The sequence below is a fragment of the Podarcis melisellensis genome, assembly GCF_964234715.1.
Source record: "Podarcis melisellensis genome assembly, chromosome: 5".
Lineage (NCBI taxonomy): Eukaryota > Metazoa > Chordata > Lepidosauria > Squamata > Lacertidae > Podarcis > Podarcis melisellensis.
The window spans coordinates 69,939,527-69,962,210 of record NC_138537.1 but is presented as its reverse complement, the minus strand read 5'-3'; the positions used below and the strand labels follow the sequence as shown (position 1 = coordinate 69,962,210).

Here is a 22,684-nt window from a genome sequence, read left to right as displayed (position 1 = left end):
TCACTATACCTCTTGGCAGGCTAGAGTGGGGAATTCAAGGAACGAGAAGCCAACTCAGAGCATGCTGGAAATACCCCTCTGTGTTTGCTAGAGAAAATAAAAATGTTTGGTTTTGAAGAAAATCTGGGAACGCCACAAGGCATGGTGTGAATGCATTCATTCATTTACCAGCTCTCCTGCCATTCATCCCATGAAGGGCTAGCTTTAAAGAGGGAAACAAAAGCAGCAAAACGAGACTCCAAATTCTTCTATCCCAATTTATTATTTAAAGCTGTTTTGTACACTAGCAAAGCATACCTATTTCGTCAAGAAAGGCCGCTGGAAGGCTCAGCCAGTGCCTCACTGAAAGTAGCTCTGTTTAGCAGCTGTCTTATGCTCAAACCATTCCCTGGGTCAGTACAGCAGCTCCAGTGATGTGTTCCATTATCACATCAAGAAGAAATAATTTTGTGGTTACCATGTTGCAGCACAGTTACTTCCAATGCCCAGCTAATGAATTGTGTCCCCTTGAACCTGACTCCCCCCACCCTCTCGCTCCCCCTCTTTATTCTTGAAATGGTGTTATTAAACCTGTTACTCAAAGTCTCCTGATCTTTTTGATGCTGCTCACTTGTTTATGAATTGCCCTGCTTCCTGTTCTTAGACTTTCCAACAACAGAGGAAGCGACTGCTAAATTCAGCAAAGCACATAAAGTAGTAAAACCTTGGTACGGGGTATGGCCTAACCTTAGTATCATGTTACTGTGACACCAGGTAACAGTTAGGATGAAGAGAGAAAGAGAGCAGGCAGGCTTATTGCTTCTCTTCTTCCATTGTCCCCACCAGATCTTAACCGAGAACAAACAGTTTAGTTACATGCCTGTACGATGCTGCTGTAGTCAGGGATGTCTTCAGGAACAGTGGCTTCATAGCTGCTTTGAAGGAAGATTGGCCGGTTGTCATTCACATCCAGCACAGTGACATATACAGTAGCTGTCCCAGTCCTCCGTTTGCCTGTTGGACCGTTATCTGTGAGAAAAAAGTGGTCCAACTTAATCTCCCAATGTTTAGGAAAAAGGCAGGTCTGCTGACCTGAGCATTGTCTGAATGCAAACAAATCCAGAAGCAAGCAAGGGCAAGCAACCCAGGTGCTTCCTCCTTTTCCTTGGTGGACAGGAGGAGTCCCCCCAACCCCAGGCGACCCCCGAGTGGAATAATGACTCAAGACAACGTGCTATGGGATTAAAATTGGCCACAACTTTATTAAGTTTCAGATGTAGGGAGACCTTGGCTCAGGCATTGGGCGTTTATCCTTCCCAGTCCCCAGCCGGGGATCTGGGAGACTTCAGGGTTATCCAGAATGTGTGGGGATTGGGCTGGCTCTGGAGAACATATGTTCAAGCAGAGAGCCCCCCCCCATTTTGCCACCGTTGGAGGGGAGAACAATGACAACCTCTCGGCGTATGGCCAATGGCTCCTCTCAAGACCCCTTTAACGGGGAACCCTGGTATCACCACTGCAATGGGGGCGTGGGTCACCACTTCATGCCCCCCCATTTAGGAAGATAGACTAAAGGATTCTGTCCAAGGTCTGAAACCGCCAAAGTTGTGACGTTTAGCTACGGGAAAGGCAAAACCTGCCAATGCAGGAAAATTCCTTTCCGGCCCTTCAACATTGACCCTGACATAGAAGTGCCTGCGTACCTGTGGAGAAGAGGTTAACCTGCAAAAGATGACTTAACTGAGGGAGGGGAGGGTGGGAGAAGCTCTGGAGCCGACTGCCGCTTCGCAGGTAAGATTCACCTTCTGTTGTGTGGACAGGACGGTCCCTCCCCTTACCTGGCCAATCCCCTGGCAATGCCTCACCAGGCGGAATTGGGCAGTTGGCTGAGGTAGGCGGAGACCTCCAGGTATCCAGCCTGGGGAGGAGGAAGCCAGCCCGAACTACCAGGAGTCCCACTGGGATCCAGGGGTGGGTGTGTGACCATGCAAAGGGCGCCCCCATTTGATGTGGGAGCGGTCATTCTCAAATCATTCCACACATTCCGTCTGAGTCCAAATTTCTGGGGGGCACTTTAAACAGTTCCAGGTAAGAAGGTAAGAGCAGCTCCCCCTGTATCAGGCCAAAGGCCCACCTAATCCAACACACTGGTCTCACTGTGGCCAACCAATACATTTATAGGAAGCCCACAAGCAGGATGTAAGTACAACCTGCCCCACTTGTGATTCTCAGCAACCAGTATGGAGATGCACAGCAGTTTTTCAGAGGTATACCAGAGCCATGGCTAGCTTTATCCTCATGAATTCACCTAACTCCCTATTAAAGCCATTTAAATTGGTGGCCATTATTACATTGCCTTGTAGCAAACTGCAGCTGTGTGAAGAAGTACACACCCTTTCGTTTGCCCTAATTTTTCTGACATTCTCTTTAAACCCTTTCTCTCTACCCAACATAATTTTATATACCTCTATCATGTCCTGCTCCCCCCAATTATTCACCATTTTTTAAAAACTAAAAAGCTCTAAATGTAACTTTTTCTCATAGAGAGATCCTTGATCATTTTGGTCATCTTCTTCTGAACTTTCTCTGGGTGTCCTCTCTTCTTCCTAGACTCTGAAAGGTCTGTAAGAGTCAAGCCTGACTAGGTTCTGAAACTAGGGACTCTCTTGTGGGACTGGGACTAACATCTGTCTCCCCAGTTCCAGATTCCAGACCTACAAGGCCAACAAGGGTATCTTCCTGTTGCACTGCCAAAGAAATATTATCACAGAGAGAGTAAAACTTATGAGGGTGCCAAAGGATGGTGCTACTAGCTGTTGAAAATAAATATACATATATGGCTCCATCATAGTTAGTGTGCATTTAAAATATGATTTACTGTAAATTGCACACACAATGTATAGTTTTATCTGTTTAACACCTGCATCAGATATATCTATTTTGCTTTGATTCTAATGTATGTCAAATTCACTGTGATTGTTTTAAGATTTTTTTACTTCAGCTTTCTTGAAAAGCCTTTGAAAGATGTTTATTAACTTGAGTGAAGCATCAGTATGAAACTGCAGAATTATTAATGCCACAAAGATGTTTAATCCTACCAATTATATTCCATTTCAAATAACGTCAAGTCTTTCATAAATTTGCGCAACATGGAAAAAATTCTTTGTGATCAATAGTAGACATTGTTGAGCACTTAAATCCCATTGATTGTGCTAGTTGTCTTCATTAATCTACATTCAACCCAAGTATGTAGCGTCTGGCTGCATTTCACTACACAGTACGCCGGGGAATATTATCATTAGCAAGTTAATCAGACACAGAATTTCCCTCTCATATAAAGCTACAAAGGGGCTTCTTTACAGAACATGAGAGAAAGGTGTGTAGAAGGCCCAGGATTAACTGGAGGTGGTTAACAAAACCATCTCGCTTCATACGGTGATGGAGATTTGCTCATGGAATTGGAAGGGAAACTTCAGAAATGGCAACAGAAGATTGCACCATTAATTTGTACGAATCCTTTGCAAACTGTTTCCTCTCCACTGCACTCCAAATGAGGCAGTCTGGAAGAGACACATCAGTTGCTCAGATAACAGAAACAAAAGCGGTCCACAGGAATCCTTACCAATGGCCTCCAGGATAAGCGTATAGTATGGGATGGTTTCTCTATCCAGGCTGACGACTGTTCGAACTACTCCATCCCTAAAACCGACACTGAACTTTCCATCCTGGTTCCCACCTATAAAAACGAGGGAAAGGAAAGAAGAAGTAGGAATTCAAAGAAGAATGAGGGCACATATTTTTTTAAAAAAACACACACTTGTATTTAGGAATATGAAATGTGGAACTAAGATCTTCAGAAAGCACACGCTCTTCTTCAATGAACATGCATACATTTATGTGCATGACCACCTACAAACGCTACATGTCAGTCACTCTGTACACAAGATGTGAAAGATAATGCTTTTGAAATGATTTATCCACCCCAGTCAGTCTTTTTGCCCTGAGTATGTCTTTCGCTACAAGAAATTTTTACAGTTTTAGTTCTGACTGTGGTACATCAATACACAAAAAGGTCAACAACATCATTCCTAAGGGACTCATGATCAACGTTCTGGAATGAAAAATGGATTCAAAAATTCAAGAAAAATGAGAACACACACTCCAATTACGGTTTACATGTTTTAGTTGTTATATACACAAATATAAACTTGTTCCGTGCAATTTTTTACTATCATGGCCTGAGAATCGCAGTTTAGTCAGCCATATCTAGGCTCTTTATAGTGCTACAGTTCCCATAGTTCCTGGGTAGACCTCCAACAGCTAAATAGGTCTGAAACTGGTTTCCACTTATAATGCAGAAACATCTCCTATTACTTACACAGAAGTCACAAATCCACCTATGTCCCTGTGGGACAGGATTATGGGAGACTTGACTATGGGAACAATCCTTGCCACAATAAACTGGCATAAAGAAAGCCAGTGTAAATTAAGTCAGAGTAAAGTTACAATAGATCCATACCAAGTTCAGCAACAACAAGCCTTTAAAGTAACGTTTCACAGCCTAAGTCCCACCCCAGTTGGTAATCAGTCTGGTAATCCAGAGATCTGCTGCGTCCTAAGGTGCTCATCCTGGCAGATCTTGCCACAGGATTGTCTCCCAAGCGTTTCACAGAAATTTAAAGCCATTTAAGGATTCAGTGTGAATTGTGTGTTTCCCAAAAGCATTTCTAAGAGTGCTCAAAATTTACATGGAATAGCAAAATGCAAGCCATATTGCCAGTGCTGGCCCAAATTAGAGATTTCAAGGACTCCATCTCAGCCTCACTTGTTTTAATGTGCTGCTGAATCACGGTGGCTTTATTGCTTTAAAGGCTTTCCAAGGTTGCATGGCTTGATAATTGTGCAATGCTTTCTTTCAATCTACGTTAAACATATTGATTCTTGATTCGCCGCCGCCCCCCCCTATAATGTAATACTGTACATTAACCGATAATGGTACAATAAAGATATAGAGTGTCATTGGGGACTCTGAGCAGCAGAGGGCGAAAATGGACAAGTTTTAGAGCTTTCGGAAATAATATGTGCTTGTGGAATGCCACTCTAGGTCCAATAATCCAAGCAGGGGGGCAATGGCACCCAATAAAGAAAACTTATTTGTTTTTAGTAAGATCTGAGCCAGGGCTTTCATACCTGGTTGGTTTCAGTGGGATTGTAAGGTGTGCATACTTTTGGGTCCCACTGATTTCAATTAAAGTGAGATCGCAGGCCTGCCCAGCTTGTGACACAGCAAGATGAAATTCCCCATCAGCCATGTATGACAGTTCGTCACAGGTCAATTAATCACCTACTTTTGCTTCTTGCAAAAAACTTTAAAAAGGGGGGGGGGTCGGTCAAGTTCTTTTTTATTTTATTTTTGACCACTACAGTATAAACTGGCCACTACAGTATAAACAAACAAAAGTCTATGTGTAAAACACAGGTGGGTGGGTGTGAAAGGGTGGGGGAATAACACATTGTCAATCACATAGCAGACCATACATGTGTATGTAACAGGCTGGTGGTTCACAAACTGAGCTAGTCAGAATCACACACAACATACATATGTCATGGATGTTTAGGGAAGTTTTTAAATGGTTTTATAGTGTTTTTAATATTCTGTTGGGAACCACCCAGAGTGGCTGAGGAAACCCAGCCAGATGGACGCAGTATAAGGAATAAATGATCATTATTATTACTATTATACATAAATATTTTCCGCTGACGTCAGTGAGGCTCAACCTTGGCTAGATTATGTTGCATGTTTGTAATGCTTCTTGCGCATTGTTGTTAGCAAGAATTAATCCATACACAGAATGGCCGAAGTCTTCCAGGAAGCGCTGCTTTCATACAGCAGCTCAGATGCCGCATAGCTTGTTTTTGCTTATCTCAACTGTCAAAAACATGGTTTAGGAAACTTTCATTTAGAGAGGCAGGCTGTCCCTTATTGCTTACCACTCAAAAACATAACTACTACAGGTTGTGCACAGGGACACAGGCTGCATCGTGCGCCATACTGGATGGCATTGCGGCCAAGAGCCCAAAAAATTCCATGATGTAGATGGCCCTGTTTAGGAAGAGGTATCTCAAATGTTGACCACCCTGTTTCTGGACTTGAAATGATAGCCTACTACACGTGGCTGACCTATTCTGAAGGAGGAATCGTATAAAAATTCCAAAAGAATCATGCGGACATACCCAGAACTTATCTGCTATATGGAAGTAGCTCCTTACAAAGAAGATGAAGACCTATTTTCACGCCATTGTCTACATCAGAATATGGCCTACCGGGCTGCACTTCGGCAAGCACTGCAAATGAGTTCGGGGACAATGCCTTTCTCAAATTGTCATATCCACATTCTGCAGACATAAGGCAGCTGATGACTCTTTCAGTCTGATGAAGCATAGATAATTCTTAGGAGCAAACAACCCAAAACAGTTCTGCTATCATTTGCAAAGCATCATAGGGAAACATATGCAAATCCCCATGCAAATTAGCCGTTGCAAACCTAACAGCAGGATGAAAAGCCCCCTTGGCTGTCTTCATTTACATGAATTTCCCCACACCGCTTTGCACCAATACTCTGCACCACGGTGCCACAACCGATTCCCAAGGGGGGAAAGGAGGCTGGTGACAGACCAAGGAAGAGATGCTTCCCCAGGAATCAAGCTAGAGAAGTGGGGGTGGTTTGAAACAGCTATGAACCACTCCCAAATAAGTATGGAAGAGAAGGGAGAGGAGAAAGAGCACTACTTGGTGACAGATGGAGGAGCAGAATTATGTGGTGGTTTCCTTTGCATGGAGTTAAGGGGAAAGAGGCCAAACCTTTAATAAACCAAGAGTTGGCTTATTTTTGTTCTGTGCTAGTAGGATTTTATGCCTTTTCAATGTTACCCACCCTGAGCTTTGGGGATAGGAGAAGCTAGGGTTGCAAGTTTTTGAGCTATTTTTAAGGAAATTCACCAAAACCTACATTTCCAGATTTCCCCAGACATTTCAGCAATTTTTGCCCGGGCACTGTTTCCAACGGGGAAATCCTGGCAATGTCTGGGAAATTCCGGATGAATGCCAACCCTAGGTAAAGGGACCTCTGACAGTTAAGTCCAGTCGTGAACAACTCTGGGGTTGAGGCGCTCATCTTGCTTTACAGGCCGAGGGAGCCAGCGTTTGTCCGCAGACAGTTTTTCCGGGCCATGTGGCCAGCATGACAGAAGCCGCTTCTGGCGAAACCAGAGCAGTGCACGGAAACACCATTTACCTTCCCACCGGAGTGATACCTATTTATCTACTTGCACTTTTTGGTGTGCTTTCGAACTGCTAGGTTGGCAGGAGCTGGGACCGAGCAACAGGAGCTCACCCAGTTGCGGGATTCAAACCGCCGACCTTCTGATCAGCAAGCCCAAGGCTCAGTGGTTTAGACCACAGTGCCAACCCTAGGAGAGGCTAAAATCTGAAAGGAAGAAAAAGGAGGACACAGCAATAAAGACTGACCCGTGTCCTCTGCCCCCTCCAAACTACATGGCTTCTACTTCTGAAGTACACCAGAAAGACTTGATACCTGTGATGAAATAACTGAGCTCGGCATTGAGACCCACATCAGCGTCGGTGCAGTTGAGGCGGACCACTTTGAAATCACGAGGTACGTTTTCAGGAAGCGATACGTTGTAGACAGCTGGGAAGAAGGTGGGGTTCTCATCATTCACATCTAAAACTACAAGAGAGAATTTGATCAAGGTCGACTCTGAGCCATGCTTCAAAGCCATACCTGGCACGGCTAAAAGGTGGAGCATCAGCCACTGTAAGAAGCCACGTCTTTGCTTATCCCGTTGTTTCTATGCATATTACAATAATATTAATTGTAGAGCTGGAAGGAACCCCCCAAGGGGCATCTAAGTCCAACCTTCCTGCAATTCAGGAAGTCTCTGGGTGGGTTTGAACCACCAACCTTCTGGTTAACAGCCAGGTGCCCAGACCCGTTGCGCCACCTTAGGGACTGCCATAGAAGTTCAGTTAGGGATCAGAACTATGCCACATCAGCTACCCCCTAAAAAAGCCCAATCAAGGAAGTAGGAGAAAGGGCAAATAGGCAGTGGTGAAATGGACTGTGGGAGTTCCAGAGTTACAAATAGTTAAGAATCATAAACATTTTTGTCACTGATATTCTTCAATTCTGAGGTAAGTTCATAACATTTCAAAACATACAAATGTGTTCTATTCCTAGACACCTGAAGTTAAAGTTGTGGAGACTTTCTTCTATCATGGTATAGCAGAAAAGTATCTGGAATAACCAAACAGAAACTCTTTCCAAAGTGCATAATAGATTGTATTTAAAAACTCCTTAAAAACTAGCTATAAATGACTTGGGGTCAAACCTAAAATAAATTATTATCATTTATTTTAAAAAAGTATTTTAAACATGAACTAATAGTAACAGGTTAAACATTTCATTGGAGTGGCCATGTTGGTCCAATAAAGAGTGCCCTCCAAACCCTTTTGGATCTTACCCGACTTTGTTATCATCACTACAACCATGAGAATGGCCAACACAAACAAAAAGGGTGGGTTCTTGCATTGCTTCAGCAGAATGGGAGCTGCAGCCCACCTGCTCATCGCAAAAAGCTCCAGGAACCCATACTGATGCTCTTTCCCACAAGGGTTGGTAGCACAGGGAACAGCGAGAGCATGAGTTCCTCTCACATTATCCAGGATTTCTCATGTTTTCTTTGCACAGCATGGGAAGTGGGTGAAGGCACACCTTCCCTCTCTCTTTCTGCCACCTCCATTTTTTCTTTTTAAAATCTCTTTTTCTCTTTTGGACAGCCCCTCTCCTTTTACCCCTCCTTGCCACCTGCACGAAATCAAACCAAGGCTTGCCCACCTTTGCCCTAGCCCTCACAATGTTGGAGGAAGGGCTCCTAAAGAGCGACAGCAGCATTCTTGGCAGTTTAAAAATTGTTGTGGAAAAATTCTGGAACTGCAACAGCAGGACCGGGCGAGATTTTCAAACCTCCTTGCCTGAGCCTTTTTTGGGGTGGGGTTGTATGCATCAAAATTTGCATCTTCAACAAGGTAGAACTTTTAAATTTTACTCCCTAGTCAAGTTACGCATTTCTCCTCCTCTCCCTCGGCTGTTTTGGGTGGGCATTTTCCCAGCTTCAGTGCTGGGCAATCCTTGAGCATTTAAGCCAGTGGTTCCCAACCTTTTTTTTGGGCCATGCCCCATCTAATCATCTCTAAAATCCTGATGCCTCCCCCTGTGCCATATAATTCTTATTATTCAAAAAGTGAACTCCTATTCACGCGGAGGAAGCCTAACAGGCCATTAACTTGGCTGAACTCATTCTTGAATTGGCCCCTCCTCCCAAAAAATCAAATTGCCCCATTGTGGGGCGTGTGCCCCACATTGGGAAACACGGATTTAAGCCCTAGTTTGACTCAACCTAAGCACAGAAAATTATCTGAAGGTATTAGACAAGATGAGAAATCCCATTTGAAATACAGACAACCACTCGCACTAAATACATTATTATTATTATTATTATTATTATTATTATTAAAAAAGAATGACACAGCAGTAACAGTGAGACAGCATCCAGAGTGTTTCAGTTCTTCAGTCACCTCTGACCGTGAGAGTGCTGGTAGAACTCTTGGACGGCACTCCTGCATCACTTGCGACTACCCTGAGGTAGTACTCGGCAATCCTTTCCCTGTCTAGAACAGCTGTGGAGTTGATAAGACCACTGCTGCTGTCGATGACAAAGTCCATCCTAGGCATGCCCACCTGCATACGGTATGTCACTTGACCATTCAAGCCTTCATCAAGGTCAATGGCTACCACCTGAGACAGAAAGCAAAAAAGTGAAGCACAACGTTCTGACAAGTTTCCCCCCTCTCATAAAGGTGAAACCAAGAAGATCCCAACAGAATCACATTATCACTTCCCATGGGCTCAGGGCCAAATTTACACATGGCCTTAACTCAAGTGTGCGGCTACCTAGTGCTACCTGGTTCATTAAAAATAAAACAAAGTTGTTACCAAAATTGTTCCTGAGATGGGATCAGCCCCATTGTGCCTGCAATTTGCACTGCAAAAAGATGTCCCACTGGAACTAATGGGAACTCCTTTTTTTGTGCTTAAGGGCAAAGCAATACAGTTCAGATCACATGCAGAGCAGTGAAAGAACCAGCGCTACTAGTCCCTTGAATGTGTTCACCTTTTTCTTGAACAGACTACGCTGAGAGAGACGGACTAAGGCTGCCAAACTCACATTCAGCTGTAAAGAAAAGCGAGTGAACTAATGATCTGATGTCACGAGGGGCTTTCAGTCTATCAGTTCCTCTGTGTGGTTTAGCTTTCTCAACTTCCTCTTGGCTTATTTCAACAAGTAGTACAGAATGTAGATAGAAGTCAGGTGTGATCATCAGTGAGAAAATGTATGAGGTATTTGCTCCCTTAAAACATTCTGGGGCACTGGTTTTACTGCAGTGAGGAAAGTACCACTACTACTCATCACTACATCTGCAACAGAAGCCCAAACAGCTGTTCTCATTGTTTTTTAAGAAACACCTTTCAGCAAGTATATGGTTGAAATCAAAAGTAACGCCGATTCACCTGGAAAACGGATGACCCTGCTGGAAGTCCCTCGGGAATCTCAGTGATAAAAGGTAAATTCTGGAAAGCGGGGTCATTGTCATTGAGATCCAGCAGGTTTACAAACACTGTGGCACTGCTGGTGGCTCGCAGTGGTGGTCTTCCACCTGCAGAGATCAGAAGAGTCACAACTAGTCTCTCGAGCACCCCAAAGACTGAAAAATAAAATTTCTAATATTTTGTCTTAGCGAACCTCTATATATCAAGAAGAAACCCCTGTTCATTCCTCTTCAAGTAATTGGCAATTCACTTTCAATGAAAAAAAATAATCAGACTTGGGAAATGTCAGAGCGATAACAAAACCGTTAAAATAAATTGCAGAAGTAAGAGTGTAGAAGCTAGCATTTATCTAACTTTAAGCAATCTATAATTGTTGCTACTCCTGCTATGTACCTATTATGGGGGAAAGTTATAGAGGGATGTGGGTTTTTTTTAATCAAGAGCACAAAATATATAAGAATGTGACAGCTAGTATGTAAGAATGTGTAGCAGGTAGTTAATGGAGCGCTAAAGTATTCACAGAACAATTGAAGCAAGCATACGATCAGTGACGGAGACCACAATCTTCCTCATGAGCTCAGCTTCCTGGGGGTTTGGATTTTCTCTGTCCAGGACAACCCCTGTTGTCCGAATCTTCCCTGTGGTGCTGTTAAGACTGTAGAATTTATTTGGCGGTCTAATGCTGTACACGAGGGAACCGTTTTCTGCTAGGTCTGGGTCAAAAGCAACCACCTGCAGAGATCAAAAGAGTGATGGTATATTGATAAGAGACCAAAAATAAATAAATCCTTTTTCATTTTTTTTCGTACATCTGTACGGCTGGTTTCTAAACTGAAGCATGAAACAGAAAAGATGCAGAATAAAAGCATGACTCCGATTCCAGTCACTTAAGTACACAACACAGTCTCATTGAAGAAGCTGTCCTGATGCTCTTTCGTGGTACAGCAACAGTCACCATGGCTGATGTGCCAGTGAAAAAATGTCCCAAGCAAAACAGAATAACTGAATGTAGGAGAATCAGAATTCTGTTGCCCCTTCCTGGCAAAGGATCATTCCACTTACAGCACTTCAGTTAAGCTGGGAGGCCATGAAGTTTGGTGAGTTTAAAACATCTCATCAAAGATATTCAAAATGCTTTTTTTGCATGTCCTTCCCTTTAAAAAAATAATTTTGTGTGGTCTTACAAAACACCCTCTCACAGCTTTGTGGCGTTTTCTAATCTTTCTAACTCAACCTGGATGTACTAGCTGCCCACCAAATGATCACTTTGCTTTTTGGACAGACCATATCCTCAGATATTATCCCCATGGCTCATGTCATAACACTGCATTTATTTTTATTTTTGCCTAGTGGGTTTTTCTTTCCATTTTGCTCTTGCTTTCAAATGTAATATTGTGCTCGCGCGAACTTGTGATTTCTATTGGCTCTTCCCTTGTTTATTTCCTTTGTTATTGAAACATTGAAGTTGAAAATAAACAAAAAATTATGATCTAAAAAAATAAAACACACTATCATATCCAAACATAATTGCAATCATGGTTACTTTAGTACAACCCCGCACAACCCATGCTAATTGCTAAAGGAAACTGCTCATTTGTATATTGCAATTAATTTGCAAATATTTGCAACATTTCAGTTTGCTGCCCGAGTGCTGCAAAGGTCTTTCTATTCCTTGAGATGCAACTCCTGTTTGCCAGCTGTGTATGTCCACTGGGTGAAAGGGGGAGATTAGAAAGGATGCAAAAGAAAGTTCATTGCGTTATTCAGAGGCAGGTGTCTGTGGAAAAGGGAATTCATCAACCTGGTTTCCTTGACAAAAAAATAAATAAATTCCTTCTTCGCTCCCCCATTCATGGTGAGTTCCATGAAAGGGTTTCATCTGCTCTTTGTGACATCACTATGTACCAAATCAGATTTGGCTATTGGGGAACATCACTAACAACAAATGAAACCCTCTTACTGCCCTAACCCTGAATGGTGAACGTGTCCCTGCTCTACTCTCTATCATAGTCTTAACTCGCACTGTCTCTTTAATTCAGAATGAGGGCAGTGAAGTTGCATTGTTTGCCCTCAATAAAATCCTCATGTAGTCAGAAATGACTGGTTGCCCCACAATCTCATGCTCACAATGTGGTACCCATTTGACCTGGATCACACTGTATAAAACTGTCTTTTATTTTTAAATCACCCTCAAAGGGGAATACAGGACATTTGCTGCAAATACATACTGTATACGTTATGTCTTAATTTGTAAAGACTTCTGAATATATGCTGAAGTATTTGCAAAACCAGAAGATGCATCTAAATGTGACAAACAGCCCATGAATCTTTGGAAGTGCCGTTCTCCATGTTCCTCTTCATCTTTTAAGATACACAGAGGCTCCTTTGTTTCATACTCTGTTTTGTACTAGACAGAGTCTTCTTTGCAGTGGCACCTCTCTTGTGAAACTCCCTGACTACGGTCATCCACTAAGAATAATTCTCTGAAGACCACCTTTTTCCTGCAAGTTTTCCCACTGGCGAGTAAACTGCAAATGTTTTCATTGCTGTTGCTGTTCTGGCTTGGGCCTGTTTGTTTTTATTGTTTAGTATTTAGACCTATTTTAAAGTGGCATGCTTTTTATTTTGATGGTGTGGAAAATAAAATATAAATATTCATTTTTCACCAGGTACCTGTAGTCCTGAAGATGACTTAGAAAAATAAGTCGTCTTCAGGACTACAGGTACCTGGTCAAAAATGACTGTTTATATTTTATTTTATTTGAATTACTTATATTTATTTACCACCTTTTCCTCCAAGGAGCTCAGAGGGATGTGTATGGCAGACTAGGCCGAGACAGTGACTGGCCCAAGGTCACCCAGTGAGTTTCATGGCCATGTAGGGATTCGAACACTGGTCTCCCAGTGTTCTGACACAGTCTGACACTAACCATCACACCACAGTAGGAACAAACAATAAATTACACGCAATAAGAACAAAGATACGACTTAAAGAATATTGCGTCTCCTACAAGGAGACTGGAAAGGTTACTTCAAGGTGGTGGGGAAAGGTGGCTGAATTTACTTCAGCGAATCAATCTGTAATTGAACATCTTGAAATGGAAACTGACTGGTTGCAGGAGTTCTAAATGAGAACCAGATTTGGAATTTTTAAGTCATTATATTACTTTTTAATTACATAGAAATAAATTGTATTTGATCAGCACATGCACAATGGATTTCATGTTTCATTAAAGCTACTTCGTGTTAAGTTGCCAACACACTTTCCCTAACAGAAACAGAAGTACAAGGAGTCGGAGCCCTGTCAAGACTGATGGGGCACTCGGGGGGCGAGGTTTGTTCGTGGATGGGGGAGAGAGGGGGAGCTCAAAGGCCAGTTAAGGTAACTGAGAGTTAATTTCTACACAGTGAACTTGGACGAGAGACCTTTGCTATTTCCCCTCCTCCCCAGAAGATTAATGTTTCATTATGGTGTTTTTTTTAAAAAAACACAGTCTTTCCTGTTTGATGATTTTGTGGATTCTCTCCGCTTTCCCCTCATTTATTTTCTGTTTCACGCCCGTCATTTTTCTCCTAGTGTGATGGAGAATAATTCTCCCTCTCCTTCTCTTTTATTTTGCCAGAGGGATTTGAAAGGCTTTAAATCAATGCCTTTCAGAGAGGTCCTTGAAGGAGGTCGCAAGCAAGGCTGGGAAAGTTGAAATTGGCCCAAAATTTTACTTTAAAACACACAGAGGCAACCCTAATGCGCACACACACACACACACACTATGAATGACTATGCCATGTTTGCAAAAGGATGGGAACTGCGAGTGCAATGTGAGGACTATGATTTTATGCCTTCCAAATCACAGTAAGGTCCAGAACCACAGCAGAGGAAACAGAGTTCATGGTACAGGAACTGGATGTGGAATAAATTATGTAGCCTTGGTGCTTCAGAATCCAATAAATACCAGCGTGGGGTGGGAATGGGGGGGGGGGAATGCAGCGACTGTCAGTCTTCATATGACTAAATAAATACATACCACTAACCTTTTCTTTTTCTACCCCCTTCAGGAAACCTCCTATATATTGACTTATCTGCTGAGAAAAACTACCTGCTCATCTTTCATGGAACCTTAGTGGGTCACATAGGATTCTGTGCTATGCTTTAAGAGACACACTTTGTTCATGCTAGCATTAACCAGACATATTGGAACTTTACCATTTCCCATCATGAAAGGAGCATATATCCCTTTCCATGGAAGGAAGCCGAACGGTGGAAGGGTACTGGCGGCGGGAGGCCTCAGTAGGGAAAGCGCGCCTTGGTTTAAGAACGCTTTGGTTTAAGAATGGACTTCCAGAATGAATTAAGTTCATAAACCGAGGTACCACTGTAAGATAAGTTTGAAAACCACTGTACTAAAGAAGGTGTATGCCTTCTGCTGACCTACGTTGTTACTGGTTATAAGCCTGTTCAGTTGAAATTCTGATGCCCAAACTCCCCAGTGAAGGACTGGGAATGGCTGCAGATAAAGCAAAAGAGGGTTAAATGGCCAGTTCATGATTAATTTCGCTTGCAATTTTGCTTTATTGCAAACTGTTTTATCGCTAACCTTACAGAGGCTACGCCTTTAATTGCAATAAATAAATAATCATTGCTAACAGTTACTGGCAATCCACACGTCTTTACGGCAAGATGAATTGGTCATTATGTTAAAAATAAAGGGCCGTAATCCTTCCGACAAGTATTTGTTCACAAACCACAGACTGACGAATTTAGACTAGGGTCTGCCAGCCTTATACATTTGGGTGTATGTGTGGTGAAAGTGTGTGTGTAGGGGACTCTTTTAGAGTAGGGCAAAAATGCTTTAAATAACCAAAAAACCCCAAATAAGTGAAGCTCTTAAGGATGGGCCAATCTTTGCTGTAAGGTCCTTTCCACAATAGTGTCCCCTGGGGCTGCTGAAGCATTGCTCTTCCATAATCAGGTGGAAGCACATGGCCCTTGATATAGTGCTTTATTTCCCACTGTAATTGCTGCAGCAAATTCAAAAGCAGGCAGGCATTCCTGAACTAGGATTGCAGCCTAGTTAGTGAGATCCTAACCATGCCTACTCAGGGGGAAAAAAAGCTTGTTTTGGTTCAATAGAACCTACTCTAGCACCTAGGATTATTGGGGATAAGGCAGTGGTCTCCCTGCATGGATACGCTAGCTGTGTCTGCTTCTATTAAGCAGCGTAAAGGCAGGCAGAATCAGACCCCACAAGCAGCAGCTCTCACAGACCATGGGGGCCAGAGATGCTGTGATGCAGCATGACAGAAAGCTCCCTGTTGGCTGGTGTGCAGAGGACATCATGAGCAGTTCCCTGACAAAACGTTAATGTGCAAACACTGCAATCAGGTGTTGGATTTTAGAGTTACCCGTATTTTTCGCTCTATAACACGCACCAGACCATAACACGCACATAGTTTTTAGAGGAGGAAAACAAGAAAAAAATATATTCTAAACGAAATAGTGGATATATGATTTTTGTGGTTCATGCTGTGGCCACAGACATGTGATCTGACAGTGAGTTTGGAGTAGCCCAATGCAAAAATCCTGAGGATCCATGTGGATCCATGCTTTGTAACCACGGAGGAGGGAAGGAAGGGGAACCATGGATCCTCTGCTCATGACTGCAGCAGATCCCCCCCGCCACCCGCAGGCATTCGCTCCATAACACGCACAGACATTTCCCCTTACTTTCTAGGAGGAAAAAAGTGAGTGTTATGGTGCAAAAAATACGGTATGTGATAAACTGACAACTTCTGTATTCTGTTCAGTGCATGCTTTGTAAACTGGCTTTGTTGAAGGGTGATATATAAATTTAATAAATAACAATGCTTTTAATCTCCCTCTTTTAATTACATTGATCTTTTTGTGTATGCGCCTGGTGTTACCTGCAGACTACCAGCTGACCATTTTTGGTTTCTATCACACCTTTTGCTGATTCCCCTTCGCCCTTAATGGATAATAGTAACATTCAATAATTTATTTTCACTGCATGTCACTCAAAAGCAAGGAAAGCTGTGAAAATGAAAATGGGATTTACTGCTTTTATTTTATCAGGAGTTCTGGCCCAGTCATGTAACCTGTTTGCAATGCAAGACTCAACAATCGAATATAAAAAGAGGGTTAGAAATGCATTCTCATTGGTTAATGAAGGACAATCCATCAGCTCCTAATCTAATGATCTCTATCCCTATTCTATTAGTACATTCTGAAACATAGAATTAAAAATGGCTATCTACTGACCGGCCTCTATCCAGGGAAATTCGACTTCTTATGTTGCCACGGCACTTTAATTGCCAGAATAGAAAACTGGCTTTAACACTTATTTGTACCTGAACTGCACTAATATCAGGCTGTGGAAGATGTGTAAGAAGCCAGTGCCCTGGAAGCAGGGACTCTCACAGCCTGTTAACAGGCACTGTCTCTTTGTGTTCACGGGAGGGAATGCTTCTGCCCATATTCAAAATGTGTTTGCACCGCCAGTGAGCAACCACAACCAAGCCTCCAAAATCCAAAGTTAAGAGAATGAGGCTGCAACCTTAGGCACACTTACCTGAGAGTCTCAAGGAGTCTTGCTTCTGAGCAAATATATCTGAACAAGCAATGAACAATGCTTACCGGAAGGGGAAGTGATGTGGTACTGAGGAAGTCAGTGGGAATGCCTGATTAGCTTCACAGGTGCCTCTGCAGAACTCTGATCTCTCCCCCTCCCAGTAAGCAGCAGCAACACAGCTGCTGGGAAGTTAGCATTCGGGCTCCACCCCTCCAGCTGAACTGCTTCTGTTGGTCTCTGTGTGCTTATCCCTTCTTCTATAAGCCCCCCTGGGCCCCCATGCAACATCAGAACAGTGTTTATGAGTATTTCTTTTGGGTAAAGTGGGCCAAACACACCTGCAGACTATGTGTGCCAATTACTTTTTATTTCATACCTGCTTTAAAAATAAATAAATCTGCATAATACATTAAAATGGTGGTTCTGAACTACAGAAAGAATTGTGGGTATGTTTCCCCCCTCCCCACCAGCACATACCGTTGTGACATCCGAGTCTGGAGGAGTCATCTCTACTAAGTTAATGAAGTATGGCTCATCCTTCCACACGGGGTAGTTATCATTAATGTCCAGTAAAGTGATGTTTACCTGGAAAGAATTACAGTTGTAAATACAGCCTTTAATAAAGCAACACACATTTTGGCCAGCTTCCTTTTATCGCTCCTGTCTCTTCACCGGCAACCTCAGAACACGGTTTTCATACAGGTTAGGAATGCCAGACAGAAACACGATGACAACGTCTGACAAAGACACTCTCCTTTACGTCTGTCCTAATGCCCCTGTCACACGCGATGCAGCTTTTAGCAAGATGTTGCCTCTGGAGGCCCATTTGATTCACTCAGCAACGCCAATGCTTATTCTGGAAGAGGAGGTTCTGCTCGCCAGGGAAGCTTTCAGAATTCTGTGCTGTGACTGCTTGACAGCAGGGCAGGAACCCTCTCTCTACAAGTGCATGAGTCACAATAAATAAACAAATCTGACTAATGTCATCTCTCTCTCTCCCCCCCCCCCCCCAGCTACCTCCATTATTGTTGTCTGGGTTATTCACAATTTGCTGAGTAATTCCTCTGCTACTGGATTATACAGTACAAAGTAGGGAGTGCTAACTTTAAAAGTCACATGTCGCTTCTATTCCTTGGCTGAACTTCTGAGGCTTTGGTTTAAATTTCATATACATGACTATTATTTTTTTTGGCAGTGTGGTTTAGCACCAATGTTGTTAGCTCCTGTCAGAAGTGTTTATATGGCCAAACACCAAGCTGCAGATCAGAGTAGTGTCATTACATATCAGACTAGCAGAAGGGAAGAACTGGAACACAAAAGGTACAAGTTGACATGGAGGAGCTTCTGAAAAATGGATTGTCCACAGCAAACCATTCCTTTTTGGCCATCCTATCTACCAGTACCAAATGAATGGGCGCCATTGTGGTTTGTTTATTTATTTAATGGATTGAAATTGTTTTATAATAGTCTTCAATTAAAATGTTCAAGGCAACAGATTAAAAAAGCAGAGTAAAAGCAAGGATCAATAAAACAAGCAAAGTAGAAATACATCAGCTACCCAAAGCCTGGGAAAATAAAAAGGCTTTGACTGGCAGACAAAAAAGATACAGTAGTATCTCAGGTTAAGAACTTAATTCGTTCTGGAGGTCCGTTCTTAACCTGAAAGTGTTCTTAACCTGAGGTTCAACTTTAGCTAATGGGGCCTCCTGCTGCTGCTGCGCCACCGTCACACAATTTCTGTTCTCATCCTGAAGCAAAGTTCTTAACCCTAGGTACTATTTCTGGGTTAGCGGAGTCTGTAACCTGAAGCGTCTGTAACCCGAGATACCATTGTATTGTTAATATTATTTCTTATATTGCTATAGCACCCTTCATCCAAGGATCACAGGGCGGTTTACAATATAAAAATAGATCATTTGAGATACCAGGTGAGCCTACCTTGGGGAACAATTCCACAAACAGGCCACCACAAATGAGAAGACCCTCTCCCAGTGACCCACTCCCTCAGAAGGAAGGTGTACTTGAAGACTCCTGTGCCATGCCAATTCTGCTTACTTCTCTGTAATCAATGGAGTTGTGGTGGATTGTTTTAACAACAACTTGTGTCTGGTCCTTACTCTAGCCCGGGGGGGGGGGGCGGCAATCTAATGCGGCTCCACACAAAACAACAACAACACACACATTGTCACCATCTCTGTACAGTATATTTGTCCTGAGAAATTCATGTATCAAATCACTTCAAAATAAATTTAGATGGGTAGTCAACCTAGTTTCTCTAGCTGTAGTGCTAGAGGGCACAAGAAAAGGGCAGGGAGGCGTTCAACTGAGAGATAAAGGGGAATCTTCCTAGAACCCAAAAGACCAGAGAAGGAGCCACGCAGCGTCATTCATAAATTTATCAAAGTCTGTTTTAAACCTAGTGAGGCTCTTTGCTCCTATGACAATGCCAGAATGTTAACAGCTGGAAAAAACTCACTCCCAAAAATCTTCTGTTTGAGCTTCAGGTTCTTACACTCCCTTTAGCCTTCAGCTAAATTGGCACCTATAATAAATTGGAATTTTAAGAACATATTTAGGGAGGAATTCTGCATAGCACTAAGTAGATTGTTCTGTCAGTACAAGCATTCCAGCTTGCTAGATGCAACAATCTCCCCTCTCCTCCCTGCTGCATGCTATTCTGGGGGTCTGCTCGACCCTCCTGAAGCCAGCTGGTGGTGGTGGGGAGCAGGGGGCACGTGGGAAGAGGGGGGCAAAAACCTCCATTGCGGAAGACCTTGCACCTAGAAGTTACCTGGAAGTAAGCCCTTCTGAACTCCCTGGGGCTTACTTCAGAGTAGGCAGGTATACGGTCACACTGTTAAAAGCTCCTGCTGCTTTTTCCTTCCAAGCTGAAACAGTAAGACAGGTGTGCATTTCTACAATCATGTTCATATTCATGTTCTCAATAGTGCTAAGAGGCTAGCTCAGGGGGTAATCAGTCAACATGGCAAATAGGAGGTAATTACACTGTTATTGTGTATCTCCTATGGAGTCCAGTATATTTCATCATCGTGGGCAGAAACTGAAAATAAATTATAATCAAGAAGAAAAACATGCCACCAGTGCTATTCCCAGAGAGCCACTAGTACTGGTTTATTAGTCTGGTTTATTAGCCTGTGCAAAGTGGGCTGTTCTCACACAAGCAGTCTGTGAAGAGTAAAGGCTACCTTTATGCCTGCAGTTAACACTTGGTGACTGAGGAACAGCAGCACCATCTGAGACTGGGAAGATTTGGCACAGGAGATTTTAGCTGTGTGTGTATGCAGGGTTGCAGAGGAATTCAATGAGGTTCAAAGGGTACAATTTCACAAAAAAAGCAAAACAAAAAACCCCAATGTATGCTAAGAACATCTGTTGCAATCTTTTTCTTTTTCTTTTACACCTAGATAACTTTAGCAGTACTGTCTACAAAACACCAATAGTCACTTGTGTCTAAACAGAAGGATTGGGGGCTTTGGCATGATTATACAGTACACAAGGGAGACTGTCTGCCAGCCTACCTAAATTGCACCCCTGGGTGTGGACAGTGCCGTGAAGCAACAGAGTGGCGTTACTAATTTTATCAGCTACAATTCTAACTGTTCCTATACATCTGGTCCTATACAGGAATGTGAGCAAAAACTTCACAAAGCAGGAACATCACCAGAAGTTCTAAAAATGCTGCTTCCATATCCTTCTCAGCCGTGGCACCCTCCCTGTGGGACGCCCTCCCATCCGATGTCAGGGAAATAAAGAATGACACAACTTTTAGAAAACATCTGAAGGCAGCCCTGTTCAGGGAAGTTTTTTATGTCTGACATGGGAAACCCAGCCAGATAAGCGGGGCATAAACAATAAAACTATTATTATTATTACCCACTCGTAGCAGTTTTTTTTATATCTATGTCACACAAACACATCATTTCAGAGCAACTGAAAGCTGAAATGTTTCACTATGAGAAATTAATCTCTTGTTTTGTTAGTCGCTGTGATAAATATAGCACTTGCACACATATAGTAAAGCTATACAGCATTACAGCAAATTGGTATTTGCAATGACACGATACTCCTGAACAATTTAAACACAGCTCCTTCTGGGCATTTTAAGAAGGGCCATGCAATGCCATTGAGATTTAAGAAGAGGAAGGAAAATGGAAGAAAGTGACAAATCTGATCAAGATAGGAGAAAGTGGAAGGAGAAAGTGGTGTCAATCCCGCCTCACTCCAAAAACCAGAGGAAGGCAAGTCAAGTTGTAAGGTAGAGGGATCCCGTTAACTTACCCAAGACTAAAAAATGAATTATTGGTAGTGGGAGTTGGAAGATTCTTTCAGTTTTGGTCTATACATACATGTGTACCATTTGATTTTCAACACAGCTGAATGTATATTAATTGGCACGGGGTAATATGAAAATTGTAGCTGTGGTAAAGGATCAGCTATAGATAAAATTATCTATAGCTGATAATTGTTTTCATATACCAGTAAATACATGGCAAGCCAAAAGCTTCTATCTTCTATTAGACTTCAACAAAAATAATAAACCCATACAAGAAATACAAGACAAACTAGGGGACACCCAAATACCCTAGCCAACACACTGCCAATTACATGCCTTCCTAAACAACTCTAAATAAGTTGGAGTTCTTGTTATTAAATATACCCCAAAAAGCACACCAAGAACTCAGGCCAATGAGTGGGAGTGGTCCCTACAAAATGCATTCAATAGTGGGAGTGGTCCCTACAAAACGCATTCAGGCGGCCATTATCGATTTGTGGGTTGAAAGATGATCAAGTGCGTAATTGACATCTTCAAAATTATACGCCTTGTAAAATTAAGATGCCATTTTGGCAATTCCCAGATATCACCTTCTCAATTCCGCACTCGATCATCTTTCAATCCACATGTTGATAATGCCCACCTGAATGCGTTTTGTAGGGACCACTCCCACTATTGAAACTTACATTGGCCTGAGTTCTTGGTGTGCTTTTTTCTTGGTATATTCCTAAACAACTCAGCAGTAAAAATGGATAAGGACTTTTGAACATGCATATGTGAACTAGCCCTCTGAAGGCTTTAAATGGGAGAAAATCCATTTTGAAAAAGTAGTCCCTGCTCATCTGACGAGACTTTGACAGGAAATTCCTGCTGAAATAGTCCCAAACAAGCCATTTCTATAGTTTAAAAATACTACCTGGAAAGCACTTATACACATTTCTAAGACAGACACAGGCATGATATCACCAAGCTATTTCTGGAGATCTGGCAAAGCCAACAAAAAAATTAATTCCTTTGAAAATGCAATCTTTGATAAGAAAGTTGAAAGGGGAGAAAGGGGGGCGGGCGGTGATAATTTGGTGCAGCAACTTATGGGATTTTGTGCCCTGAGAATATAGTGCCAGGAGCACACCAGA

General features: G+C 42.6%; 1 protein-coding gene across 2 annotated transcripts in view; it reads right to left on the bottom strand.

The window, feature by feature from the left end:
• Positions 1-22,684, bottom strand: part of CDH23 (cadherin related 23) — a 366,100-nt gene that overhangs the window by 113,583 nt on the left and 229,833 nt on the right. For both annotated transcript variants that reach the window (XM_081913082.1, XM_081913083.1), the window contains exons 20-26: positions 17,732-17,839; positions 11,210-11,399; positions 10,629-10,774; positions 9,635-9,854; positions 7,575-7,727; positions 3,602-3,715; positions 860-1,008 (exon numbers count right to left, since the gene is read on the bottom strand). In XM_081913082.1, coding sequence (XP_081769208.1) covers positions 860-1,008; positions 3,602-3,715; positions 7,575-7,727; positions 9,635-9,854; positions 10,629-10,774; positions 11,210-11,399; positions 17,732-17,839 — 1,080 coding nt within the window. The remainder of the gene's footprint in view (positions 1-859; positions 1,009-3,601; positions 3,716-7,574; positions 7,728-9,634; positions 9,855-10,628; positions 10,775-11,209; positions 11,400-17,731; positions 17,840-22,684) is intronic.